General features: G+C 36.3%; 4 protein-coding genes across 8 annotated transcripts; 1 reads left to right on the top strand and 3 right to left on the bottom strand.

Moving 5' to 3' along the window:
• Positions 1 to 303: 303 nt before the first annotated feature.
• LOC143181342 (mitochondrial intermediate peptidase) lies at positions 304 to 4,227 on the top strand. The gene is made up of 10 exons (XM_076381712.1): positions 304 to 1,258; positions 1,337 to 1,599; positions 1,693 to 1,879; positions 1,958 to 2,037; positions 2,156 to 2,344; positions 2,420 to 2,561; positions 2,632 to 2,970; positions 3,041 to 3,262; positions 3,332 to 3,562; positions 3,751 to 4,227. Exons 1-10 carry the CDS (start codon positions 1,121 to 1,123, stop codon positions 4,042 to 4,044), a joined length of 2,085 nt encoding a protein of 694 aa, XP_076237827.1. The 5' UTR covers positions 304 to 1,120; the 3' UTR covers positions 4,045 to 4,227.
• A 1,226-nt stretch (positions 4,228 to 5,453) lies between these two features.
• Cul4 (cullin 4) lies at positions 5,454 to 11,367 on the bottom strand. Its single transcript, XM_076381710.1, has 11 exons — positions 11,055 to 11,367; positions 9,846 to 10,209; positions 9,599 to 9,787; positions 9,197 to 9,343; positions 8,934 to 9,120; positions 8,676 to 8,868; positions 8,284 to 8,585; positions 7,314 to 7,544; positions 6,960 to 7,238; positions 6,733 to 6,885; positions 5,454 to 6,672 (listed from the first exon to the last, which is right to left on the bottom strand). Exons 1-11 carry the CDS (start codon positions 11,209 to 11,211, stop codon positions 6,577 to 6,579), a joined length of 2,298 nt encoding a protein of 765 aa, XP_076237825.1. The 5' UTR covers positions 11,212 to 11,367; the 3' UTR covers positions 5,454 to 6,576.
• A 527-nt stretch (positions 11,368 to 11,894) lies between these two features.
• Positions 11,895 to 16,307, bottom strand: LOC143181345 (galectin-8). Of its 3 annotated transcripts, none has more exons than XM_076381721.1 (7): positions 15,642 to 16,307; positions 14,151 to 14,236; positions 13,871 to 14,075; positions 12,980 to 13,177; positions 12,812 to 12,900; positions 12,276 to 12,470; positions 11,895 to 12,196 (listed from the first exon to the last, which is right to left on the bottom strand). In XM_076381721.1, the coding sequence occupies exons 1-7, from the start codon at positions 15,645 to 15,647 to the stop codon at positions 12,046 to 12,048; spliced, it is 930 nt and encodes a 309-aa protein (XP_076237836.1). In that variant the 5' UTR covers positions 15,648 to 16,307; the 3' UTR covers positions 11,895 to 12,045. The 3 variants fall into 3 exon arrangements, with proteins under 3 accessions (XP_076237836.1, XP_076237834.1, XP_076237835.1); XM_076381719.1 differs by having other exon boundaries at positions 16,003 to 16,307; XM_076381720.1 differs by lacking the exon at positions 15,642 to 16,307 and adding an exon at positions 14,703 to 15,262.
• Positions 16,308 to 17,033: 726 nt separating this feature from the next.
• Positions 17,034 to 25,025, bottom strand: Glyp (glycogen phosphorylase). Of its 3 annotated transcripts, none has more exons than XM_076381707.1 (13): positions 24,881 to 25,025; positions 24,484 to 24,806; positions 20,809 to 20,910; positions 20,412 to 20,726; positions 20,226 to 20,337; positions 19,987 to 20,146; positions 19,373 to 19,532; positions 18,985 to 19,295; positions 18,801 to 18,915; positions 18,523 to 18,705; positions 18,102 to 18,449; positions 17,652 to 17,981; positions 17,034 to 17,399 (listed from the first exon to the last, which is right to left on the bottom strand). In XM_076381707.1, the coding sequence occupies exons 2-13, from the start codon at positions 24,724 to 24,726 to the stop codon at positions 17,244 to 17,246; spliced, it is 2,535 nt and encodes an 844-aa protein (XP_076237822.1). In that variant the 5' UTR covers positions 24,727 to 24,806; positions 24,881 to 25,025; the 3' UTR covers positions 17,034 to 17,243. The 3 variants fall into 3 exon arrangements, with proteins under 3 accessions (XP_076237822.1, XP_076237823.1, XP_076237824.1); XM_076381708.1 differs by having other exon boundaries at positions 24,484 to 24,821; positions 24,881 to 25,010; XM_076381709.1 differs by having other exon boundaries at positions 24,484 to 24,817; positions 24,881 to 25,001.
• Between the last annotated feature and the right edge of the window lie 711 nt (positions 25,026 to 25,736).

Here is a 25,736-nt window from a genome sequence, read left to right as displayed (position 1 = left end):
TAATTTCATTATTCTAGTTTTTGTATTATGGTGCGAAAAAAAATCGTAGATCGATTTCTAGGAACTCATTATAAAGAGGAGGCTTTCAGCTTTAATTTCACTCTAGATCAGATCGCGAAAAAAATTTATTAAGCTCTGTACAGACATTTGAAGTTGGAAGAAATTTGAGAAAAAACTACCTTCTGTTTTTTATCGCGTAACTGAATAAAAAAGAGTCTCCAGGAAAATTCAATTCAGGGGTGTGAAAGTAGAGGTTTTGCCCTTTAAAATGCGACCAGGCTCACTATTCTACGATTTTTTTTCGCAAAGTTACAGAAACTCAAAAATCGACAATTTTTTCGAGCTCTGGATCATCGTGTCATTGCGATGCCAGAGTGACACTTTTCATTCAAAGTGCCATAACTCGGTGAAAAAAAATCGTAGATCACTCGTTAAGGTCTCATTCGATAGGGGAAGCTTCAAACTTGAAATCTACTGCAAAATAAGTCTCGAAAAAAATTTATCAAGTCCCTGAGAGTAGTTTGAATATGGAAAAAATTCGGGGAAAATTAACCTCCTCTTTTTCGGCCCGCAGTTGATTGGAAAATTTTTTTTAGTAAAGTTCAATTCAGGGATGTGAAAATAGAGGGTTTCCCCTTTAAAATGAGTCCAGGCTTACTATTCTATGATTTTTTTTCGCAAAGTTACAGCAATTCAAATATCGATAATTATTCGATTCAAATTTGAAATGTTTCTGATAAAATCTAATTTTAATTCTTACTACTTGTGGCGCTATAATCTTGGTCCACGATCACTTTCTCAGTTGGTAAGGCAGTTGACTTAAGACGAGGTCTATAAACTAATATGGAGATCTCGATATCTGTTTTCATATTTCGCCTAACACGATAATAATTTCAGCTGTTTTCAAGAATTTGATGTTATTCACAACCTCAAGAAGAATTGGTTTCTTGTTTCTTTTATTTATTTCTTTTAGCTTAGCATAAATTTTGCTAGCTGATTCAAGCTCCAATTGCACAGACTGTGGGCCATGTGAAGATTCTCTTTAAATTTCAAATACTCTGGATTTGTAAGTGAACGCTACTCTTTCTACCATAAAAGTCAGTTTACCATTCCGTAGAAAATGTTGCGAATACTGGAGAAACAAGCTTTCAAGCAGTTTATGAAGCACAGAGGTGTTAACACATGGTCACCTCTTGCGACAGCGTTCAACTCGATTACTGCAGAGAAATACAACTTTGGTATATCAAGAAAGGAAACTGTAAGTGAATTTCATTTTACTATCAAACTATTTGCATTTGTCTTCAATACTCTAGACTTTTCATACATTTTTTTGCAGGGATTGTTCGGAATACCAGAGTTGAAAACCGCAGAGGGATTCAATGTCTTAAGAAATCAAGCAATGTCTGACACAGAAGCTCTCATAGCTGAAGCTATCAGTCCAGATAGAAAGCGTAAAATGGTAGAGATTTTTGATGACATGTCTGACACACTGTGCAAGGTTGCGGATCTGGCAGAATTTATTCGAATCGCACATTCAGAGAAAGAGTTTGTTAAAGCTGCAGAAGATACTTGTATATTTATTAGCGGTATTGTAGAAAAGTATGTCCATAAAGAGTACAATTTATATTCAGAGTGAAAAAATATCTAATATAAAATTCAAATTTTTACAATTAACTGCTTTCAAAATTGCAGGTTGAACACTCACTATGAATTATATAATGCATTACAACGTGTAGTAAACAATGGAGATATTAGAGAAACATCTGCACTAGACAATCACGTTGCAAAACTGTTTTTATTTGACTTCGAGCAATGTGGGATACATTTACCAAAATCTAAGAGGGAGATTGTTGTACAGCTGAATGATTATATATTGCAAGTAAGTCTGTAGATGTTATGAATAGAGTTTCATTAAAAAAAGAATTTTCATTAAAAGTCGAATATATGTATGATGTAGGTAGGTCAAAAATTCATGGCAGGTGCTGGTAATGCTCGAACAATAGACGCGAACATTCTTCCACCTGGTGTGAGGGAACAGTGAGTAGAATTCGATAGTCAAAGCTGCTACCTGTTTTGTAGTTTCTCATGAGAACATTTTACCGAAGCACAGGCTATGGAAAGTAGTTCACTGAACTTTGTTAAATACATTTCACAGTTTTGCAATGAAGGATAATCAGATAATAGTGCAAGGACTTTATGTAGATTCTTGTAATAATCTGGTCAGAGAAGCTGCATATCGTATATTTTTATACCCAGACAGAGAACAAGAGTTTCTGTTGCAAAAACTTTTAGACTCTAGACACAACTTGGCCAAACTCTGCGGATTTCCTTCATACGCTCATAGGTATGCTTTATTCGCTTTGAAATTATGAAATATGCATTGAAAACGATTGTAAATACACAAAATAATCATTTTTAGAGCTGTGAAAGGAAGCACAGTAGAAACTCCAGAAGTAGTATACGAGTTTCTCAATATTTTAAACGACAATCTTAAGCTTAAGGCTGCAGAAGACTTCGAAGAGATGCAGAAGATGAAAGATTCAGAATCACCTGTGAAGCAGGTTTAACAAACTTCTTGAATTCTATTTGCAACATTTGTAAAGCATTTTTATTTACACTTTTCCTGTTCAGAGAATTATGCCTTGGGACACTGCATACTTCACTGCAAAGGCAAAAAGAACATGGTTGAACATGTCTGCCAGTGAGTTTACTCCGTACTTCTCACTTGGTGCCTGCATGGATGGCATAAACACTTTGACACAAGCGCTGTATGGCATTCGATTGGAGTCTATCCCAGTCGCGTCAGGAGAAGTTTGGGCGAACAATATTCATAAAATTGCTGTGATAGATGAAAATGAAGCAGTTTTGGGCTACATATACTGCGACTTCTTTGAGAGGGAAAGGAAACCTAATCAAGACTGCCACTTTACTATCAAAGGTGGAAGACAATTAGCTGATGGATCCTATCAGGTATAAAATAATTATAATATGCAGCATACATTGAAGGATCTTCAGTTTCTATTTCTCTGCCATATTTTAGAACCCGATAGCAGTATTAATGCTATCACTGCCACCACCGAAGTGGTCCAATCCATGTTTACTGAGTCCTGCCTCCGTCGAAAATTTGTTCCACGAAATGGGCCATGCGTTACATTCTATGCTAGGCAGAACTAAATATCAACATGTAACTGGTACCAGATGTAGCACAGATTTCGCAGAGGTTCCAAGTGTGCTAATGGAATACTTTGCAAGCGATCCAAGAGTGAGTTCAGATTGCAATAAATAATACTAGTCACAGTACCAATTAATAATAAAATTGGAACGCTCTCAGGTATTGTCCACATTCGCGAAACATTTTCAAACGATGGAGCCCATACCCCAAGGATTACTGAAGAAGTTACACAATTCGAAGAACATATTCTGTGCTTCTGAGTTACAAAACCAAGTGTGTTACAGTATGCTGGATCAAGTTTATCACAGTGGAAAATTAGAGAAACCTTCTATCGAGATTTTGAAAGAGATACAAGGAAAATATTATGGACTTCCTTATGTTGAAAATACGGTACGTGTTTTCCTTCTTCGATTATCCTGAGATATTACAATAATTTTCAGTTTCTTAACAATAAAGTTACACTTCATTTTATTTCCATTCCTAAAGCATGAGAAAACAATTTTGTAAAAAACTTGATTCGCAAAAGGTTGAATTTACTTTGCGAAACTTGTATTAAAAAACTTTTATATTATTTGCAGGCATGGCACTTGAGGTTTTCCCACTTAGTCGGATATGGAGCAAAGTATTACTCTTATTTAATCTCTCGAGCAATCGCTTCTTGGATTTGGCAAACTTATTTCCAAGAAAATCCATTTGATCGAGTGGCTGGCGATCGATACCGAAAAGAGTGCCTGGCACACGGAGGTGGTAAGCCATCTTCTAAATTAGTATCAGATTTTCTATCAAAGGAAGCCAGTGCTAGTAATTTCGCGAGGTCTTTACTCAACGAGATTGATATGAGAACCGAGAGAGTGCAGACAGTAAAAAGATGAGTTTAAAGCAAAAAAGAATTAATAATAGTCACGTTTTTTATACTGTGAGGAAGTTTTGTAATGAAAATTGAAAAGCAAAGGACAATAGCTGAGATAAACATTGTACAGAGATTAATATTTCAATTGTAACTACAGTTAAATAATACGATTTGTAAATAAAATGTAAATAATTCTGATTTCCTATGAACGAAAAATAATTTGAATTTTTCTTTTATTTTATTACAAGTACGGAAATCTTATTCTATTTACAATTTCGATAAACCTACGAAAGATTACAGAAAAATAAAGTTTGTAATACAGGCAAAACGCAGTATAAGGTAATCTATCAAAAAACTGTATATCTAGCTTTATTCCTTCTCTTCTAAGTAACAAAATAAGCTTAGTATTTTATTTTTACAAGGATTAAACGAAGTACCAGAACTGTGTGGCAGTACTACTAGTGTTTTAAAACAAGATCGAAACGAATTTACCATGTACTGCGTTCACGATAGTTTGATTTCTTTGTTAGAGCTCCCATTAACGCTAGCTACATAATGATTCATCAGTAACATTCTCCTTGCGTTTATACAAAATCTCAGTAATAAGCTACCCCTCAATTACACTGACATAAAACGACTAAATAAGCCACTGGATGATCCTCTTCCAAATCTTATCGGTAGTGTTAATAATACAAGTGTGTTTTTCAATAACAATTGGTTCCTACGTCATGCAATTTGTTGCTGAATCTTCTGAAAATTTATAGTCTCTATTCCTTGGCAACTATGCATTTGTATTCACAGAGAAGCACTGGACATCTTTTTACAGTAGTAAAATCAGTTTTTTAGCTTTTGATTTTGCATGAATCTTTGAACTGAAAAACAGAGCAAGGCCAGAAACAAAATTTTAAGATTGATCCCAACTTTTTTATGTGTTTTACGTTTTCCTTAGTTTTCCTAGTTTTGAAAACAGCTAAGTACTGTTCTTCAACTCACTGATTCACACATAATTATGGCAACTTCAAGTGTGGTTTTTATTCAATATTTATTTTTTATCTTAAAAATTCATTTTGCACAGCATTTACATGAACCACAATTTCTTTAACAACCATTTGTAAAAAAACCTTGTAATACAGAGTCACTGAAAAGTTAAAATCAATAAAATATATGTTTCTCCTATGGTCAACGTGTAATCTAAAATCGTATTATACTTTCAGAGAATGTAATTGAAATAGTAGTAGTAAATTTCAAGTGGAGATTGTTTAAATCAGTCTAATTTAATAATTAACATTATATATTACACGAAACAAAATAACGACTGGCCAAAGTTAATTGCATATTGCATACACTTTAATTTTTATATAAAGACACACAAGATACATATGTAATCTTACAAACTTGTACTTTCAGAAAGCTATAACTCACTTAAAGAATATGCAAAGTTTCGTTAAATATCACTTATATTACCTTAGCATCGTAATTTTTTAGTGAACATTATAAAGCTAATGGCAGAGTATTTTTGTCATATAATAATATGAAACACTTCTATTTACTTTTCATTATATAATTTTATTATATAATATCGAAGAGGGATACATATTTGACTTAAAAAAAAAAAAAAAAGAATTATCTATTTGTACATTGCTATAATCGAACAGCTCATAAAAGAAAACGCATAATGGTGAAAAAGTGCTTCATATTACTTTCAAATTCAAGTATTATATCAAATTTACAAGTATTGCTTCACTATTGTTTCAATAAAAATGGATATCATTTGTACAGTTATATATATATATTCTCCTTATTTATAAACTCTGTATTATAAGGTAATGTACAAAAATTTGTTACAGAAATACATAGTATTATGTTTCCAATAAGATTTCTTCAAACTTTGGGGCTTTCGCTCTTTTAATATGCACACACTGTTTTATGGGTCTTTTCGGCAACACTTTTTCCAAGTTTTATAATGAATTAAATATATTCGAATGTTATGTTAAATACACAAACCTTTATGCCTCCCGTAATGTCAAAACAACTTCAATGTCCACCATACACTGTTTTACATCTGCCATAAATAATGAACTCTTGCTCACTCCCCATTTAAATGATACATTGCATTTTTATTCTTAGAATATTACTACATTATAATCTTCTCAAATCTTCAATATGCTGTGAAAAACTGTTCCGCATAAAATATTGATGATATATTTTAAACGCTGTATCACTGAAGACATCTGGTCCTTGTTAGCGAAACCCAGAAACAACACAAGAGTAACAACAGTAAAGCACTGTTTAAAAAGGATCTTAATAGTCCAGTGTCCATTTACGCACTACATAAATCGAAACGAGGTCCACTCTAATTATTTTTCTGTTTTTTTTTTTTCTCTTCGTTTACCTCAACTGACCATTGCAAACATGCTGACAGTCGATTAATTCGAGTTCCTTGTTTTTTTTCTAACCTGTCACATTCACAATAGGCAAACACCAAAACGAATTGGTTCCTTTTGCTACGAAGGATAACGTACCAGTCTGAAATGACTTTGGCATCTGGTTCAGGTTACGCAACATAGTTGTATTCATTTGCATTGTCTTTGTCTCGCTCCATGTAGTCCCTGTCTATGAGAGATTCAATTCGCTTTTTCAAGTCAGCAGGCTGGAAAAACGCAAAATTATTTACATCCCATTTTAAGGATATCTCAAATCAAGAACATACCTTTACAGGGAATTTTAATTGATTGTACAGTTCACTAATCAATAAATTGTGCGTTAAAGTCTTCCTCATTTTCATAATTCTGACAATAGCTGCATCTATTTGATATTGTCTGTCTTGATAAACTCTTTCCTCCGTAGCCTTTTGTTCTTCATTCTAAAAGAAAGGAAAAAGAAATATGTACTATAAAATTACTCATTTTGGTGTTAATTTTTGTAGAATTTGGTTACCGTTTCTTTCATTTGTATTTGGTTTATTTTAATTCTGAATAATTTATTCGTGAAGTCTGCGTTAAATACGAATCTATCATTATCCGCGACGTCCCTTCCCCTAGGATTTTTTTGCAGCACTCTAGCTTTCCCGCAAGCTAAAGACTGCAGAGTTCTCCTAAGTTCACCGTCTTCTATGTTCGTTGCTACTTTTATATCTTCCAGAGATAAGTTATCAGAATCGTTGAAGAGAATCAAGACTAATGCTTGAAACAGTGACACCTGAAGTTCTTTGTTACCCTAGTTTTCAATTTAAATAATTTATAAATGTACACCAAAGTAGCTTATGTATTTACTGAGAAATGTTTAGGATACCTGATTAAACCAAGCTTTCAATACACAGTGTCCTAGCGTGGGTTGCCACTGCAATTTTCTGCCACTGTGTTTCCCCAAATAAAACTTATTAAATACGTCTTGGTACTGAACCATTTCTGGTGGTAATGTGACTTCCATAACAGGATATGTTGGCCAGTAGCCCATAGTAAGTATTGAAACTGTTAAGTCCAAATTACTGGCAGACAATTCGTTTTGCAAGTTCCCTGCGTACTGAATCATGAAAAACGAATTTGAGTTATATAATTAATGTAATACAAAGTGCTGTAACTTTGTGAAAAAAAATCGTATAGTGGTGAGCCTGGGCTCATTTTAAAGGGCGAAGCCTCTACTTTCAGACCCCTGAATTGAACTTTCCGGAAAAAAATTTTCCATTCGACTGCAGGCCGAGAAAGAGAAGGTTGTTTTTCTCCAATTTTTTCTCCATATTCAAACTACTCTCAGGAACTTGATAAATTTTTTTCGGGATACATTTTGCAGTAGATTTCAAGTTTGAAGCTTCCCCTATCGAATGAGACCTTAACGAGTGATCTACGATTTTTTTTCGCCGAGTTATTGCAGTTTGAATGAAAATAGGTTCGCTAGTATTAGAGCAATGAAAGATCTTTTCGTTCAAACTGCAATAACTCGGCAAAAAAAAAATCGTAGATCGATTTCTAAAGGCTCATTGTAAAGAGGAGGCTTCCAGCTTTAATTTTATCCTAGATTTGATCGCAGAAAAAATTTATTAGGCTCTGTACAGACACTTGAAGTTGGAAGAAATTCGAGGAAAAACTACCCTCTGTTTTTTGTCGTGTAAGCAAATAAAAAAAGTGTCTTCAGGAATATTCAATTCAGGGATATTAAAGTAGAGGCTTCGCACTTTACAATGAGCCTAGGCTCACTTCCCTGCGATTTTTTTTCGCAAAGTTACAGCAATTCAAACATCGACATTTTTAAATGGTATAGTTACCTGTTTAAAAGCAATGTTAATATCTTTGCTGAGCTCCATATCTTTAAACATCCCTTCCAATTTGCTAGTGAAACCACCGCCGCATTCTTGTTTCAATTTAGACAACATGGACTTCTCTGCGTCGACAGAGGCTGACTTGCCCACTAATAAACGTTTGGCCAAGTCTTTTTTATAAAAAGCTTCGAATACATCTTTCCCGTGTATAAATCTAAACAACACCATAATCTTATCTAGTAGTCTTTCTAACTCTTCTTCTGTCGCTTCTTTGTTACCTGCCCTTAGCTTGCAATCGACAAATTTGGCTGTAATTATAAAGATACATAAACATTCTCAGTCTAATTAACAGTAATAAAGATAACGCTACGATTTTAACATAGAAGAATTTACAATACCTATTAATTCAGCTGGTTTGTTTGCTCGCTGATTAATAAAAGCTTCGAAAGCTTCTTTTAAGCTATTTGCAAACTTCTCATTTTTATGAAAACACGTATTTACTATATTGTCCATTTTGTCCTTGAAGTCTAAGAGTTCTTGAACCATAGTTTTATCTTTTTCAGGATCTATGACTATAGTTTTACCTTTTTTCTGCAAGAAACAAGAATATGTAATTAGATTTCTGGCTATGGAACATATATGCACATGAAACGTACCTTTATATACGAATTGAAATTCAAACATAGTTCAACAAGGCCATTTTTCACTCGACTATATAAATTATAAAGTAAAGATAGATCACTAATTCTATTTTCGTCCAACAAACCACTTAACCCTTTCTGTAAAATGCTTGTAAGGTGCTCGGATAATAATTGCTTTTCTACAGTGTGTATTAGCGACCATCTAGAACAATAAATTAGTTATTATATCACTGTGTGAACGATACATTAATTAAATGTATAAAAAACGATTGATTTACTTCGTAGACGCATCAAGGTAATGCAACAAACGTTCATTCTCTTCTTGAAGTCGTTTGTCCACGTGTGCTAAGTACTCGGGAACGTCGTGTTCGTTCATCAATCGTTGGCCCTCAGCAGCATACAGTCTTTCTGTGGCAACCAAAAACCTATGGAAATGAGAATTCATTGTTAGAAACAATAATAAATCACGTGTCCCCATTTCTGTGGCTTTGGACTAGAATAATTGATAAGAAAAGAACTTTTACACATAAGTCAAGGAATTATTTTTCTAAGTTTACTAAGTTATATTTCCAATGAAAGTTGTTTTTTCTTATAAATTCTAGTTTGAAGGCACAGAAATAGGGATAAATATCCATATAAACCTTATCTGAAGAGAAATAGTGTTTTGAAAGGGTTCTTACTTAGTTTCAAAGGCATCTTGGTAAATTTGTAAATCTGATAACATTCGTAACAATGACTTAAGAAGTGTTCTGTCTACTGTATCCCCCTGACGTTCTTTTTCTATGAGCATGAGTAGTCCTTCCACTGTACGTGTCTGAACTAAATTGTTTAGGACGATATACACTCTAAATAAATGTAATCCCATATCCCTGAAATTGTACACAGTAAGCACAAAATACTGAAATATTCAAATAACAACAGACTCACCAAATGGACAAAATGCTTGGATTCTGCAGTACATATGTTCTATCCAAGTATAGAAAAATACTCCTAATCATAATCATTTGTCTACAATGCGACTGCCAACACTCATTCATCTTCTTCAAGAATATATGCCTATCCATAGACTCGGCTAAAAACTGTTCTATATTAGCCTGCACATGAGCTTCTGTTAACCTCGTCAGTTTTGTATATAGCGTAGATGCCATTTTATGACTACACATATTTTCAACCGCCTGGTAAAGTTCCTCCAAGGAATAACGAATACTTTTGCTGGTCTGTATCGCAATCACAGCTTCTTGCAGCTTCTCCCATGTTTGCTCTTGGTAATTCTCTGGCAATTTTGGCTTATCTGTACAAAATTCATTGCAAATTAGTATCTATGCATTTTTTGCTTGGAGAATACTTGCAAGTCATGGAAGTATATGCAAAAGTGGAAGGAAGAAAATGGCAAGTATGCTGCTCAGAGAAAATACAGTAAATTTTCTTTGTATGTTCACTAGATTTTGTTTGTTTGTATATATTGTTATCCCCATTATCTAAGGAAAAACTTCCTTGAAAGTAGGCAAGTATGCCTGAGGTATGTGAGACTCTGTAATATGTATAGCCAGTTGTTCATGCTGTCTCATTTGTTATCTTTTTCTATAACTACTAAATATGAAAGACCAACTGAGGGCTCAACATTTTCATTGTAGTGAACATAGAAGAATTTACTGTATTGTGCATTTTGGAAGAATTGATTAAAGGTCCCTGGCTTCTCCAACAACTAACGAATTTCAAGATTCAAGACCCTTTTCTGACTGAAATCTGCAATATCTGTGACCACTATCCTACACCGAACCAAAATTCCTGAAATATCAATTCCCCATCATTAGGAATCGGTTCTCCAGGTCATTAAGAGGTTAGCAAACGCGAGAATTCGCGTATGGGCGAAACTTCTGGAAAGGCTCTAAAAAAGATAAAAATAGTGCGTCTTAAAAACGTTTCTGTTTTCAGGCTCCTCTCGGTTAGGTTATGTCAGACTACTATTATCGACAAGGATTCGTCCTTGCAGCGTCTCGAGGCATCGCAGAGCCCGCAATATCGCGTTAGAGACGAAATGTCGCAACCCCCGAGGGCAGGCTGCCAGCCCCAGGCAGCGTAGCGAACGAGCGACCAGCTGACTTTGAGGTTAGGTGGTCCCATGGTCTCGCTTACTTTTGAAGTTCTTGATGACGAGCTTTCTGGCCGTGCCTGGCTTCGCGTTGGCCAAGCTCGGGGATATCTTGTTGACGCCGTTCGGGTTCCCGACGGTCAACGCCGAGAAATTCGCCCTCTTCTGCGTGTCGGTCGTCGCCGCGGCCGTGTCCGTCATGTTTTCGTTTCTGTCGACTCCCCGTGACCGCAACGACGGACAGCTTCGCGGTGTTTCGCGGCGCTTCGCGGTGCTTCGCAGTGCTTCGCGGCACTGGCCTCGCCGCTGCGCGATCAGCGGCCCTCCTCTTCGGCTGTGCTGTGCTCGGAGCCCTAGGTCCCTCCGAGGCTAGACATATGCGCGCATCACTCGGCCCTCGGCGCACGGAAAACACAGTTTTCCACTGGGAGAAATCGAAGGAATCCTCCCTCTCCTCTTCTGCCTTTGTCCCTGGACGATCCGCGGGCGGAAAAAGTTATTTATCTGCGAGCCCTGCTCGGCTACCACTCGCGAACAATTGGCGATCTGGGCGCAAGCGCGGGGAGCTGCGCGCTACGCACCCAGCGCGCGAAAATTCGAATCGGCCGAAGGGGCGACGAGACTTGAGGCACTTTTTGACGCGCTACGAGTTTCTTTCGTAATTGTCATCTTCACTGCCGATCTGAAATGAGTGTTTATTGTAAACTGCCGAGCGCAGAACACCCGTTAAGCGGACATGGACTCCTCACGCGATAGTGCGTGATCGGTTACTTGCAAGCATTCTCATCACGCGTTGTCGCGTATACGGCAGCGAAGGTACTGTACTCGTTATAGTTAATGTATAATTAAATTGTGGATTTTTAAGTACTTATGGAAGATTTCAATTCGTCTGCATATGTTTATTTAAACCTGGCAACATTAAAAAGTATAAATTTTATTATTAAAGTCCATCGATAGATACTATATTTTTAATTCCTATTTACAATAACAAGCTAAAAAGTAATTATATTTAATTAAAGTAATCCAAAGCTCTATTTAAGCTGCCCGAGTTATGGCTAATTCGTGAAGTACAATGTCTCCAGTAATTTTAAGCGTGTCGATAATAGACGGTTGCAGTCTGTACTTAAACTCGCTGATCATTCTGTCACCCAACCATATTGTGTATGCTTCGTTCTCGCATCGAATTCTGTCGACAAAAAGAAAGTGGATTTGACGTGTCGTTTGCATGTTTTGAATCAGTTTCCTTGGACATTAAGGAAACCTACGTCAATAAAAAATCGCGGCCAGGCATCCAAGACAAGTGACCTTCGTGTCTTTCCTCGTGACCCCATGATCCATTTACCCAGCAGTTCATTACGACGTAAGGTGCTGTGCTACCATAGGAAAAGCGGGGATTTAAATGCAGAGCGATTACAGAATGGGGATATATCGCTTTCCCCTTCTGTAGGTTCACGTAAAACCTGTTGCATAACAGAGAATCGATTAAAGAGCTGAATCGATGAGTTGCAGAACAGTACAGAGTGATTGGTTCAACTAGAAACCCTTTAATGAGTATTGGCAGCACTTACGATGCTAACAGCATTTAGAATAAATGCTGCCAACACTCTGAGGGTTTCCAGATAAGCTGATCACTCTGTACAAGTTCAAAATTGGGGATTTTTAAACAGATTCAAAACTATATTTGGACACCAGAGTCAAAGTGTATAGTGTCATAGAGAAAACAAGTGGACTCAACACACTCTGGTTATATTACACTATATTATATCCTTCTCTATTATAATATTGCATAGTCTAAACTCACGAGTGAGGTAGAAGCTTCAGTCTCCCAGCAATGAAAAGCCTAGTTCCTGGTTTGAATTCAGTTTCAATGTCCACAGTGATTGGAACAGTCTGTATAAGCCCATTACACGATTTAGTTCAAATTAGAATTTGTTATCTAAGGTACAACGAATGGGTTGAGGGAACCTACAAGGAAATCGACGAGTGGTCGATCGATTTTCAAGCTCAGAGCTGTGTTCGGCCTGCACAGTTTTGGATCAGGATAGACGAACAGCTCGAGCTGTCGGAATCTAGTGTCCTCAAGTGATCCATTGATCTCGAGGCTAGTTATGTCGTCGAGGGACATTCTGTACGCAAATCCGCAGAAATGCTCCCCGTTTACAGCAACCTGGAAACACACATTTCATCTTGTGAAAATTGCGAAGTTTGATGAGATACAGGGACCAGAGAAAATTTTTTTCGAGGATGCGGTTTGCAGCACCATAAAGCTCGAATCTTCCCCTGTATTTTAAAAAAAAGATCAAGTCGCTGCGATTTTTTTTCGCCAAGTTACAGCACTTTAAAGCAAACCTTGCATTTTTCAACACATCGAGCGGTGCCAATACAGGGCAAAAATGCAAGGTTTGCTTTAAAGTACTGTAACTTCCCGAAAAAAAATCGTAGCGACTTGATCTTTTTTTTTAAAATACAGGGGAAGGTTCAAGCTTTATGCTCCTGTAAATGGCATCCCCGAAAAAAATTTTAGCAAGTCCCTGCATCTCCTCAAACTTTGCTGTTTTCAGTACAACAAACATGCCTTCAGATTTAAGGGATTGCAGTAGCAGGAGTCTACTAAACTTAAAATCGAGACACAGTATTTTGAAGTAGAAATTCCAAGCTACAATTTAAAAAAAAGATCATGATCTTACGACGATTTTTCGCGGAGTTATCGTCAGTCAAAGTTGATCAATATTCGCCCAAAATTTTTCTATGCCCCAACCTTTCTGAGCAGTATATTTTGCTACGTAGTGAAACATTAATAAGAATTTGAATGTGATTCCAAACTTCTGTAGCACATATTCATTAACTAAATGCTGCTTACCTGGAATTCATTGGTAGTGCAGAAAATCAGAATGTGAACATAAGAATTGCGCCTGAAGGCGGTCTGCCCAGAAGGAGAGCATGTCTCTTCCTCCTCCCAGCTTCCTTTATACTTCGTATTTCGCACCACATATCCTCTATCCAATCGCGCATTGAAATGCAACGCGATGTTTCCTGGCGACTTGCATAATAAATTTATTGAGAACCTGTAACAGTTAGAATTTTAGTAAGCAGTCTCTTTTCCCCTGAGTTAATTAGTAGTTCTTTTAATTCTTTTTTACCTCACAGCATCAGGGGAAATGTAGCCTGTAAGCACAATAGCAGAAGTTGGTTTCAGTGGCCGCAATGGAAATGGTTTTGCAACATTCTGAAATAGAAATTTAACATTGTATTGTTAGTATACGTACAGGGTGTAACAAAATGAAGGCAGATTGGACACAATGTCATAAGATATTTCGTGCTCCAACTTAGATCTCCCATCCCTTAAAATATCAAAGATTATATTTGTTACACCCTGTATATTCTACATTAAAATATGTACTGCAGTATCTTATTCTCCTTGATGCTTTACTAAAGGCTGGCCCAGACAGGTCTAGTAATTTAGTTGAGTTGTGATTAATATAGTAACTTACTGTGTATTAACACTAAAAATTAGTGTAGGCTCAACTAAATTTTAGTGTCCATATACAGTAAGTTACTAAATTACTGGACATGTCTGTTCCAACTATAATGGTTGTTGCACATTTTACCCGGCATGTAAACGAATAGTACTTAATAGTTTTTTATCCCAAAGATTGCCTCCAAGTGGGAATAGCCCCTCAAGTTTTACATACCGGGGTTTCTAAAGGAATCTGAGTAGGAGGAACAGATGTTAGGGATTCATACATAGAAGCTAGTCAAAGTTTGGATTCGAATCCTCGGCATTAGTTTTCTTGGGGATCATTTTTCTACCTATACAGCCGTTTATCTTCATTTTCCTAAGAGGATGTAACCAGAGGTTTGTTCTTTTACTAAGTCGACAAAAATGCCTGGGTAAAGATAAAAGGAAGATTAAATGATATTGCTCATTTGCTGCAATGTTATTAATGCTGGAATGGCACTGTTTTTTGGACTGCCACATAGCACACTGGGTCTTTCAAATTTAACATAATTTTCAAACATTTTAAATACATATAAAGAATGTAAAAAATTCTGTAAAAATTTGCTGAAATACTCTCAAATGTATAGTTCAATTTTATAAAATTCAAATGTTAAAAAAGAAGTAAAAAACATTTGAAATTATTTTGTAATATAGTAGCAGAAATTAGTATTTTTCTGGGGTCATAAAAGATCCCTGTGTGCTATTCCAGGGTTAAAACATCAACAATTTTTGAGAAAAAAAATAAAGAAAACCTAACCTCAAAATACTTCTAACCTTAAAATATTTCTCAGTCGGTAACTGCAATGCTCTACCTTCTTCTATGTTAACGCACCTATTCTTTCTCTTTATACCTTATCTTTAACGAAAAGATTAGACTCAACAGGTGATCGAGCAACAATGGAATTAAAATTAGAGATTCGCGCCAAGGTGTCCTATAAATGCGCATTTTATTCAAGATCAACATAACCAAACAGTACACTCATTTGTCAATTTATTTAAACATCGAATTAAATGGTCTCTTGGTAGCCTTAACATACAGAGATGTTCAAATATTGAAACTCGAAATCAATAAAATAACTATTTATGTAACACTTCAATACTTTATTGAAATAGTGAACCAACATTAACATACATTCATATATCGTATATTTTCTCATTAGAATCTGCTTCCAGTTTTTCAAATTAAACTAACAGATGCTCGTAAAGAATACTAAATTTTAAATACCAAATATGAAGTATTCCATACCAACACAAGAGCAATTTTCACACACACAGAAACGTTCAATTTGATAGATAATCAGTAATCAGGCAAATAGGACCTCAACTGTAGGTATCGAAGTTTTATTTTTTCAATTAATAATCGAATATTAATGAATAAGAAGCAGGATGGGTTGGGTCAAAGAAGCAGGTTAACTGTACCGAAATTTTCGATCGGCAAATCTATATTTGCAGTATTTATGATGCAAATTCTAATATTATCGATCGATACTCACTATGGGTATTGTGTCCTCATCAACGAACGAGAATTCACGCCGAGCATTTTCCTTTGTTTGCACGAAAATCTCGGCTTGGTTTACAGACATGCTTCTTATAATCTCGAAGTATAATTTATTGGAGCATTGCCTTACTCCAACTGGGCGTTTTCTCGCACGATATCACATATTTTTTCTATTTCTCTGATACGATTTGAACTGGAAATAGAATGAAATTGAATCTGTAATTTTAAGAAGACAATTAAGTCCAAAAGCACGATAACTGAAGGAGGAAATAATTCCTAAATCTCCCCTCTTCAAAATAATTTAAATTGTAGCAGTTTAACATATTAACAGCAGAATCCAAAGTTTCATTTAGGCGAAACTGAAATTTTCTTAACTATTTTTCGTGGATTTCTCCCTGAAAGGGAAAAGGATAATTTAAGTTCATCGTATATTTTATTACATTAAATAGGAACAAAGATAAATATATATTTTGAAAAAAAATTTCATTTCAAAACATGGCGATAAGCATGTTTACAATACTAATAGACGTTCATGCAATATAAACATTATTAAATATACAATTAAATATTGACAATGATATAGTGGAGGGCTCAAAGTTCGAGATAAATATTATAATTCTTTTAAAATTAATATCAGTTAGTTAACGTTCGATAAATTCGTTATTTGCTTCAACTTTATTGCGGGAATTTTATTTACAAGTAGAAAAATACGAGTAAAATCACTTCTGATGCTTCCATTAACTATTTTTTCGACTAGACTGCTTTTTCTTAGTTTTCTTTAAAGAGGAGAACCCATTATTGTTAATAATATAGTTTATCTATAACTAGAACGTAGGAACACGAGAAATTCCCTCTTAAATTTAACTGTCCTCTCTTAATTGATCAGTCGACGACTGTTAACAGAGTTTTTCAAGAAGTTTCAGGCAGTATATACTTTTCTGTAGCAAGTGTGAATAATTTCCAGCAATTAGTTACCAAAAACTCGCGGAGAAAAAATTCTTAAAAAACTGTACAACTTTAAACATCCTCTAAAATAACTTTGCTTATTGTAACACCATTCTGAAGTCAGTTCGCATATTTATCATTCGTTGGACTGCAAAATTACTCACGCCTGTCCACGAGTATTCACTTATCGATTTAAAAAAAAAAAAAGTTAAAAAAGTAACGACTGTTAATAATGTGCGTAATAAGCGAAAACGTAAATTGTCTAAAAAAAAAAGAAGTAACTTGTTAAATTTAAATGTCTCGTGGTTCATGGGGGTCGGGAAGTCGCTGCCAAGAAGGCTCGACGTTCCAAATATCACGGGCATATTCTGCAATCGTACGATCTGATGAGAATTTTCCTGACGAGGCAATGTTGTGGATCGCCATCTCCACCCACTTGCTTTCGTCCTGAAAATAAAACAAATAAATAACATATAAATGTCATAAATCACAGTATTGACCCCACAAGAAGTTATATCGTATGAATACACCAAGTTTGCTTGGTATACCTATAATAACAATGTATCAGAACACAAAAAAGATAGCGGTGAAGAATTCCTGTTGTAGAGTACATTTTCAGTGATTAACCATGACTCTCGAGGGATTAATAAGAATTCTAGTTTTCCAAACTCAATACACGTTTAATAAAAATAAACGTACCTGATAAACTTTGCTGACTTGATCCTGCATCTTAATGTAGCTTTCGTAATCAGCGAACAAGTAGAATCTGTCCCAATTGAGAAGAACGTCGGTAATATGTTTGAACTCATCTGGATTGTTAGGGCTAAAGAAGCCACCCTGAATTTGGTCGATACACTGTTTCAGCTCTGGGATCCTGTTGTAGTAGTCGTAGGCGTTGTATCCTTTCTTCTTTAGCTCTTCCACTTCCTCGACAGTCATACCAAAGATGAAGATGTTGTCCATTCCCATCTCTTCAGCCATTTCTACGTTGGCACCATCCAGCGTACCAATTGTCAAAGCACCGTTTAACTGGAACATAATAAGACAGTAGTCATTTGTAAGTGAGCTATTTGAGCTATTTTTCTTTTTCTTTAAGTGTTTCTGGGCTTGTAAGTTTCCTCTAAAATAAATTCCTTAATAATTGCTCACCATGAACTTCATGTTTCCTGTACCAGAAGCTTCTGTACCAGCAGTAGAAATTTGTTCACTCAAATCTGCAGCTGGGATGATCTTCTCAGCCAAGGTTACTCGATAATTCTCCAAGAAGATGAACTTCAACTTATCGCCCACAATTGGATCATTGTTTATCACATTTCCTACACTACAGATTAGTTTGATAATTTTCTTAGCTAAGTGGTAACCTGGAGCTGCCTTTCCTCCAATCATCACTGTTCGAGGAACAAATGGCGCAGAGGGGTCTTTCTTTATTCTATTGTAGAGGGTGATCACATGCAGACAATTCAAGAGCTGTCTCTTGTACTCGTGTATTCGTTTTACCTGTTTTTAGAAAGCAAATAATTAAGATTATGTGCTAATTTAGTTTTAGAGGATGGAAAGATAGACAAGGTACCTGAATATCGTAAATGGAGGCAGGATTAACTTTAACACCATAGTCTTTTTCGAGCAGCTGCGCTACTTTCAGTTTGTTTTCTTGCTTTACTTTAATGATACTACGCTGGAAGACTGGATCTTTAGCCCATTGTTTCAGTTGAGTTAGCTGCTCTAGATGCACCGTCCATTCGTCGCCAATTTTCTGGAGACAGGAAAATAGAGATATTAAATTAGTCAAAGGATATAATCTACAAAAATATACAAAATATAAATAAATTTTCTTATAGAGACACTCACTTCTTCGATGAGATCCGACAGATTCGGGTTGCAGAGAAGTAGCCACCTCCTCGGCGTGATACCATTGGTCTTGTTTTGGAATTTCTCAGGCGCCAGTTCGTAGAAATCTTTGAAACTAAAAAAAGAAAACGCTTAAATTAAAATATTTATCGAATACTGTAAGTTTCTGAATAAATGCACCTACACGCCAGATTTCAAAATCTCTGAATGTATAGCAGCAACACCATTGATAGCGTGGCTACCGACGATAGAAAGATGTGCCATGTTGACCCTCTTCTCGCCTTCCTCCTCTATCAAGGACATGCGACGAAGACGATCAATGTCTCCTGGATATTTGGCAGAGACTTGTTGCAGGTGGAGGAAGTTTATGTGGTAAATGATTTGTAGATGTCGAGGAAGAATGCTCTCCAGCATACTTGTTGGCCATCGTTCAAGAGCTTCGGGAAGCACAGTGTGATTGGTGTAGGCACAGGTTCTCGTTGTGATGTCCCAAGCCTTAATTAAGTAAAGAATAATACATATTAGCATCTTTTACAGTGAATAGATACTATTAGCTGTTAGTATGTAATCACCTTTTCCCAGGGAAGTCCCTCAATGTCGATGAGAATCCTCATAAGTTCAGGAATGGCCAAGGAAGGATGAGTATCGTTTAACTGGATCGCGACTTTATCAGGGAACTGGTCGAAGTCTGTTCTGTGATGTTCCCTTGAGCCGAATTTACTAGCCTTATACCTATTGAATAGTTACAGTTTTAAAAGGTTCTTGTCAGAGAATCATTCAGTGAGTAAAGAGATAAATATGCAAAATTGGAACAAACATGATAAACAATTCTTTGCTGCTAGGATAGAAAAGCTAGTAGATCAAACGAGCAAATGTCTCATTGTAGCAAGAGATTATGTTTAAAAGTAGATAAATGATAAATTCATTTGATAAACATTAGTCTCTTTACTTATTGAGTGACCCTCGTAGAATATTCACGAATTGCCTCATATATTCACAAATCTATTAAAAGTATGTTAATAGCGATAACACGGGCTCGAAAACAGCCATTAATTGCAAAATAATAGAGGAACTGATAGTGAGCATAAAAGTGAAAAGAATTAATGACGAGATACACTGCAGTATTGTTACATAAATCGATGAACAAAGCTCTAATTAGCGAGTTGGTCAAGGTCTGTGTAATGACCTGCGTATTATATCTTGAAGAGTAGCTGCTACCATGAAGTATTCCTGCTTTAATCGCAGCTCCTTTCCTTCAAAGAAGTTATCATTAGGATACAGCACCCTAGAGATATTCTCCGCCAAGTTGCGGTCGATCACAGCTTGGATGTAGTCACCATCGTTGACTACAAGCAATATTTATTCGTTGCAGTATAACATAGTAACGAATCTATACATAGTAACTAGTGAGCGAGTGTTGCTTACAGAACTTCAGATTGAATTCCACTGGCGACTTGGCAGACCATAATCTAAGAGTATTCACTACATTATTTTTGTAACCAGGTACTGGGTTATCGTAGGGCATAGCAAACACAACCTGCACCAAAAATAAATAGATATACCAAGGGCACAAGAAAATTCTGTCCATTAGTTTATGTGTGGAACACAAACCTGCGTATTTATCCACTTTTTCCCTTCAGGGGTGTCTATAACTTGTCCATAGAAGTTTATGGGAAGCATGAACTCAGGCCTAGCCTTCTCCCATGGGTTACCATAGCGCAGCCAGTCATCTGGCTCTTCTACTTGCTCTCCATTCTTAATCTTCTGTGCAAATATACCATACTCGTATCTGATACCATATCCATAGGCTGCTAAGCCAAGGGTTGCCATGCTGTCTAGGAAACAAGCTGCGAGTCTTCCCAAGCCTCCATTTCCTAAACCAGCATCTTCTTCTAGTTCCTCAAGTTCTTCGATATCTAAGCCCATCTGTAATGAAACTGAAGTAAAGCAACTGTTTCCTTTTTTTTGTGTCAAGTGTGTATTTATTCGTTTATTTATTTTTCTTGACCTGATACATTGCTTCGTCACAGGCACCTTGAATACCTAAGTTGATCATGGTGTTCTGGAGTGTCCTTCCCATGTAGTACTCGAGGGAAAGGTAGTAGACCCTCTAGAATAAGTACAATACTTTTTTAAAGTGTATGAATCATTGTTTGTGGTGTGTAAAATAGTTACATAGCGTTTCAAGGATAGATACTATCTCCTAGACGCGTGCAGAATATTTAAATGGACATTGAACACAGGAAACACTGGACTATGATTCAATAAAATAAAAGTCGTTGACCTTCTTTCGTAACAGCCTTCATAAATTAAGTGTTATTGTGTCTTCTACGCTTTCCTTACGAAATCGATTAACGTGAATCTCACGTTACGTGTCTTCATTGGTCCACGAATAAAAATAAGTGGGACCCCCGTTTTGAAACGTGAGAATCGGTAAGTCGAGACGATTGAAATTAATTCCCGCCGCGGTGTCTATATTCATACCCACATTTTTTCCATTCTTTCTAGTAAAGAAAGAGGTGGGAATATGAGGTAAAGCAAAAATATGAGATGTCAAGGTTTTGAGTTGTATATGATACTGAAATCTTGAACAATTATTGGAAATTAAGTGTTAGGGAGATCATAATTGTCTTCTATGGTAATTGCTATCATATATTAATTGTTTTGCTTAATGGGTGTTCTTTGCTTAGACCGCAGTAGAAAGTTTTTGCATGTGCATATCGAAGAGCAATTTAGTTTAATATTTTTCCTGATTTCAGTGAGATTTAGAGGCTAGCCAAATTTTTATTCATTTAAGAAAAGTGAGAACTTCAAATGTTCTGTAAATATTCTATGGAAAATGCCTTCAAGTCATCCATTCAAATTTTGTATTTGCAGCCATTCTGAGACTCTAGCTCAAGATATAAAAAACGTGTCTACTATTTCCCTTCCAATTTTAAGCAGAATTCTCTTTAAACTCTTATGAAATTCCAAATCTCTTTAGAGAGCTTGGAACTCCAATAAAATAATACGGGACTTGGTCCAAAAGATGATCCGACGTTAAACGTGACTTCTCGTCTTTTAATAGTTCCATCACGTGACTCCTGTCGTTGGAGCAATTTCCGTAATTAAATGTTATATGAGTTGCTCGAAGAGGAAGTGTCCACAGCATACAATTTTCTGAACAGAAACAAAAACTTTCAAAGTTCCAATCGCAGAAACAAAAAGCAAGAGAAAAAGAGATAGAAGTATTCTCCAAACATCTCCAATTTTTTGCCCTCTTTACAGACTCGATATTTGTTCACGCGCCACAGCGTGCCATTGCCCCCTTCACCCTACTTTTTTCTTCCCCAATCCCATTTATCTGACCTCCATTCCTTCTTCCTTACCCAAAGTCATTGTCTGTTTATATCTTTCCCCCATTTAAGCCCTCCCTTCAGCGTTCTCTGCCCCTCGTCCTACATAAATCTTCGCGAATCTTATCTCCTTCCCTCGCTGACTCTGAAAACGTTCCAAAAGTAGGAAATCTGAATGCAGGCAGTTCGGGGATCTGGTTTCGACTGTAATACAACCAGCGCGATGCTTAATTAACGAGATAACGTAGAGTAAATTCACAAACAATTATTAATAATCCGTTGATGTAATTGGAACGATTTCGTCGCTCGAGACGGTCTTATCGTCGTGACATTGCAGAGAAAGAATGAAAATCACTTTGGCTTGAGACCTCAGGGTAAGGCCGATCTAAAATAGACGCTGCAACGTGTTGCATCTGCATTTTGAAGGCTCATCGAGATATAGCATCTGAGTGATGTAAACAAGCACTGAAGATCTATTTACACATTGACAATGTACTGCTCGCTAACAATTGTATTGGAAATTGTACTAGAAATTGTAATCTAAAAAGGGATCCTGGTATTTTTAGTGGCAAAAGATTTTTTTGAGGATTAAGGAGAGGATTTATGATAAGTAAGAGGTATAATGAAAGTGTATGGATAGGCTGGAAATAATTTATCATATAGCTTTTTTAGAGGAATGGATCTTTTGATAAGAGAAAAAACAATTCCTCCCTTAAACGTTTTATTACGCTTTTAGCAAACACAAAGGCTATTATTCGATTAGATATTTTCATCTCGGAAGCTTAAAAACCAAGCAAAATGATAAAACACACTAATTTTACAAAACAGAATCGTTTATAGTACTGCTACTTGGCGATATTTTCGGATTTTTATGCATTTATGGGAATTTAAAACGTGTAAAAAATTACAAAATTTGAGTTTTAATATTAAACGACAATAATAAAAAATTTCAGTTTTTAGACAATTTTCAAGTTTGAAAATTTCAATTTTCAAGTTTGAAATTTCAGTTTCAATCCAATTTGAAAATTTAAAATTTCGGTTTCAATTCAATTTTGAAATTCCATGTTTCAAATCTCAAATTTCAATAAAGAAATTTAATCAATACAAAATAAAACATTTATTACAGAAGTGACTAATGCCTGTGTATATGCAAAGAACAAATTAAAAATTTTCTTTTAGTGCCACTGTGCATACATCACTGTCTCGAAACATGGTCAGATCTCCAATTAGGCCATAAGTTCGAGTTATTACTGTACTAAGAAAAAAGTGCGAATTATCTGCAATTATTATTCGTTGATCGAAGTATCGCAACTATATTCCCTGGAATTCTCATTTTTATTTTTGACCAGTGATCAGATGGGAACTCAAGTCATTGACCGTTGATGTAGCACCAGTCTGTCGTTATCGAGCAGACTGCGAGCACACACGAACGAGAAATCCGTGGTTATTATGCAATCCTGTTTAAAACCGTTCAAGCAACTGTCAACCGCCTGAGGTCTTCAGAACATGATATGTGATTATACGAAACGTCTATTCGTGACATCTATCCTGTACTATATATTTTTAGAGCTTCATTTTTATCAGATACTAATGAATATTTCAGATCTTTTATAGATATTCGATATCTCGATGTGTGTCACGAAATTCCACTTGTTAGTCATAGTCATGTATCGAGAAATGAGACACGAATAAATTACTTAATTTAATAAGTACTCAACTGTTGGATTTATTTTGTGAAATTTTGGAAATTCTGCGATTCTATTTTATTTTCGTAAATTTTGTGAATTTTTCTAAGTTTCACCCGATTTCCCGCCATTTTTAAATTAGAATCGAGGAAATCTAACCTTCTCGAAACCTCCCTATCAATTGCAGGTGCAGTTAGATTCACCTATTTTCAAATTTGAACGTTAAGTCCCCCAAAATAAAAACTAGATTTTTGTCTAAAGATCCTTAGAGTCCCTAGACCTGTGTCTCATAAAATAATTCCTCACGAACTGTTATAACAAGTATTAATTCCCTCCTAATCTCTCGAATCCTGTTTGTCTCGTTTCACTAAAACACGATTGTCGAAACTCTCCACAAGAAAGGCGATAAAATAAGTGAAACAAGTACGTGCATCTCAGACAGGAATTTTTTCATTGAACTCATTATCAACGTTACAGCTTATCTGTCCTGTTTCGAAAGAATTTCGCGCGACAAATTGAAGATTAATGAACGGCGATTACAGGACGATGGAAATACATGAAACGAGATCGAGATACGAGGAGGGACGCCTGAAAGAAGTCTCGCGAAACGGCTGAAGGGCAATGCTTTCCGCAGGACTTCTCGAACATAAATGCAATACTCGCCTTGGGGTCTTTCTCGTAATAATATTGCTGAGTTCGAATCCATCTCGACACCAGGTTGTCCTTGACGCTGTGTGCCAAGGCGAAGAAGTAATCCCTGCTGGTGGCTACGTTCCTATCCTTCACTAAAGTATAGTGGAGATGCCTGTTGAATGTTTTCTTAAAATTCGCGACGTTCTCCACATCAACGATCCCGCGCACAGAGATCTGCTTCCTCTTCTCGTGATCCGCCTCTGAGGCTGACATCTCTGCTTCCCTTTTTCCCTCGCGGATCGACTCGACAGCTCTGCCTGTACTCCTCGAACACCGCCGATTGGTTTCGAATTCTATTACAAAACTTTCTAGAAAATCGACTGTTTTACACAACTGCTGAGTTTGGTTATTTCGACAGATTTCTCACAGAGAGGTTGCTTCTACGAGCAGAATTCTTCTGTTGGTGGATCTAGAGATCGTCGGCCACGAAGCTGACCGGTTCTCACGCGTGTACCGAAACCGGTGTCCCGATACGTACGCGAACGTTGCTCAGAAACGAATAACACGCGAGGCTTTCGCGATCTGCGAGGCGGTCACCTTGCGCCAAGGTCGCGCATGCGTGTCAACAATGCGTCACGTGACCTAGATGTTGCGTACCGGCGGAGTTGCGCATCTTGGCGAGCGTCGCGCCATCTGTGAGAGAGGTTAGGGAACCTCTGAGAGATCGGTAAGAAAATTTTTAGCAGTTTTTAGTATTTTAAAATTATGATTTACGATTATTTATAATGTATAGGTACCACCAGTAGCCATATTTTAAAATCTACATTAGTTATATGTTTTTAGTATAATTTAGCATTAGTTTCTAAGTTGGCACGATATGGTGGTTATTATTAAGTTGATAGAATATTATGAGAGTCCTCAAGATAAAAATTGTTTATTTTGTATTGAAAAAGCTCTGGGAATTTTTTCATAATTTTTTAACCACTGAATATGGTATTTAAAAGAGGCATGCGCAAGGGAAATGCGCGGAAGGGATGCGTGAGAATAATGCGCAAGGAAGAGAAATGCTTGGTAAGTACGAAATTTTTGCTTTTTCTGTATGCGTAAGTAATCTTTCCTCAGCAGATCGTAATAAAATATAATGTATACCCTATATTACCCAGAAAAAAGTAACCTTATAAATTCTAAAAGAATTTTTCAAATCAGTTCATAGAGATGCGTAAGAAGGATGCGCAAGACGGGTGCACAGGAAGGACGCATAAGGAACAGGAACGCTTGGTAAG

The sequence above is a fragment of the Calliopsis andreniformis genome, chromosome 7 (assembly GCF_051401765.1).
Source record: "Calliopsis andreniformis isolate RMS-2024a chromosome 7, iyCalAndr_principal, whole genome shotgun sequence".
NCBI lineage: Eukaryota > Metazoa > Arthropoda > Insecta > Hymenoptera > Andrenidae > Calliopsis > Calliopsis andreniformis.
Note: the sequence above shows the minus strand (reverse complement) of the source record. Positions and strands in the feature narration are given on the sequence as shown.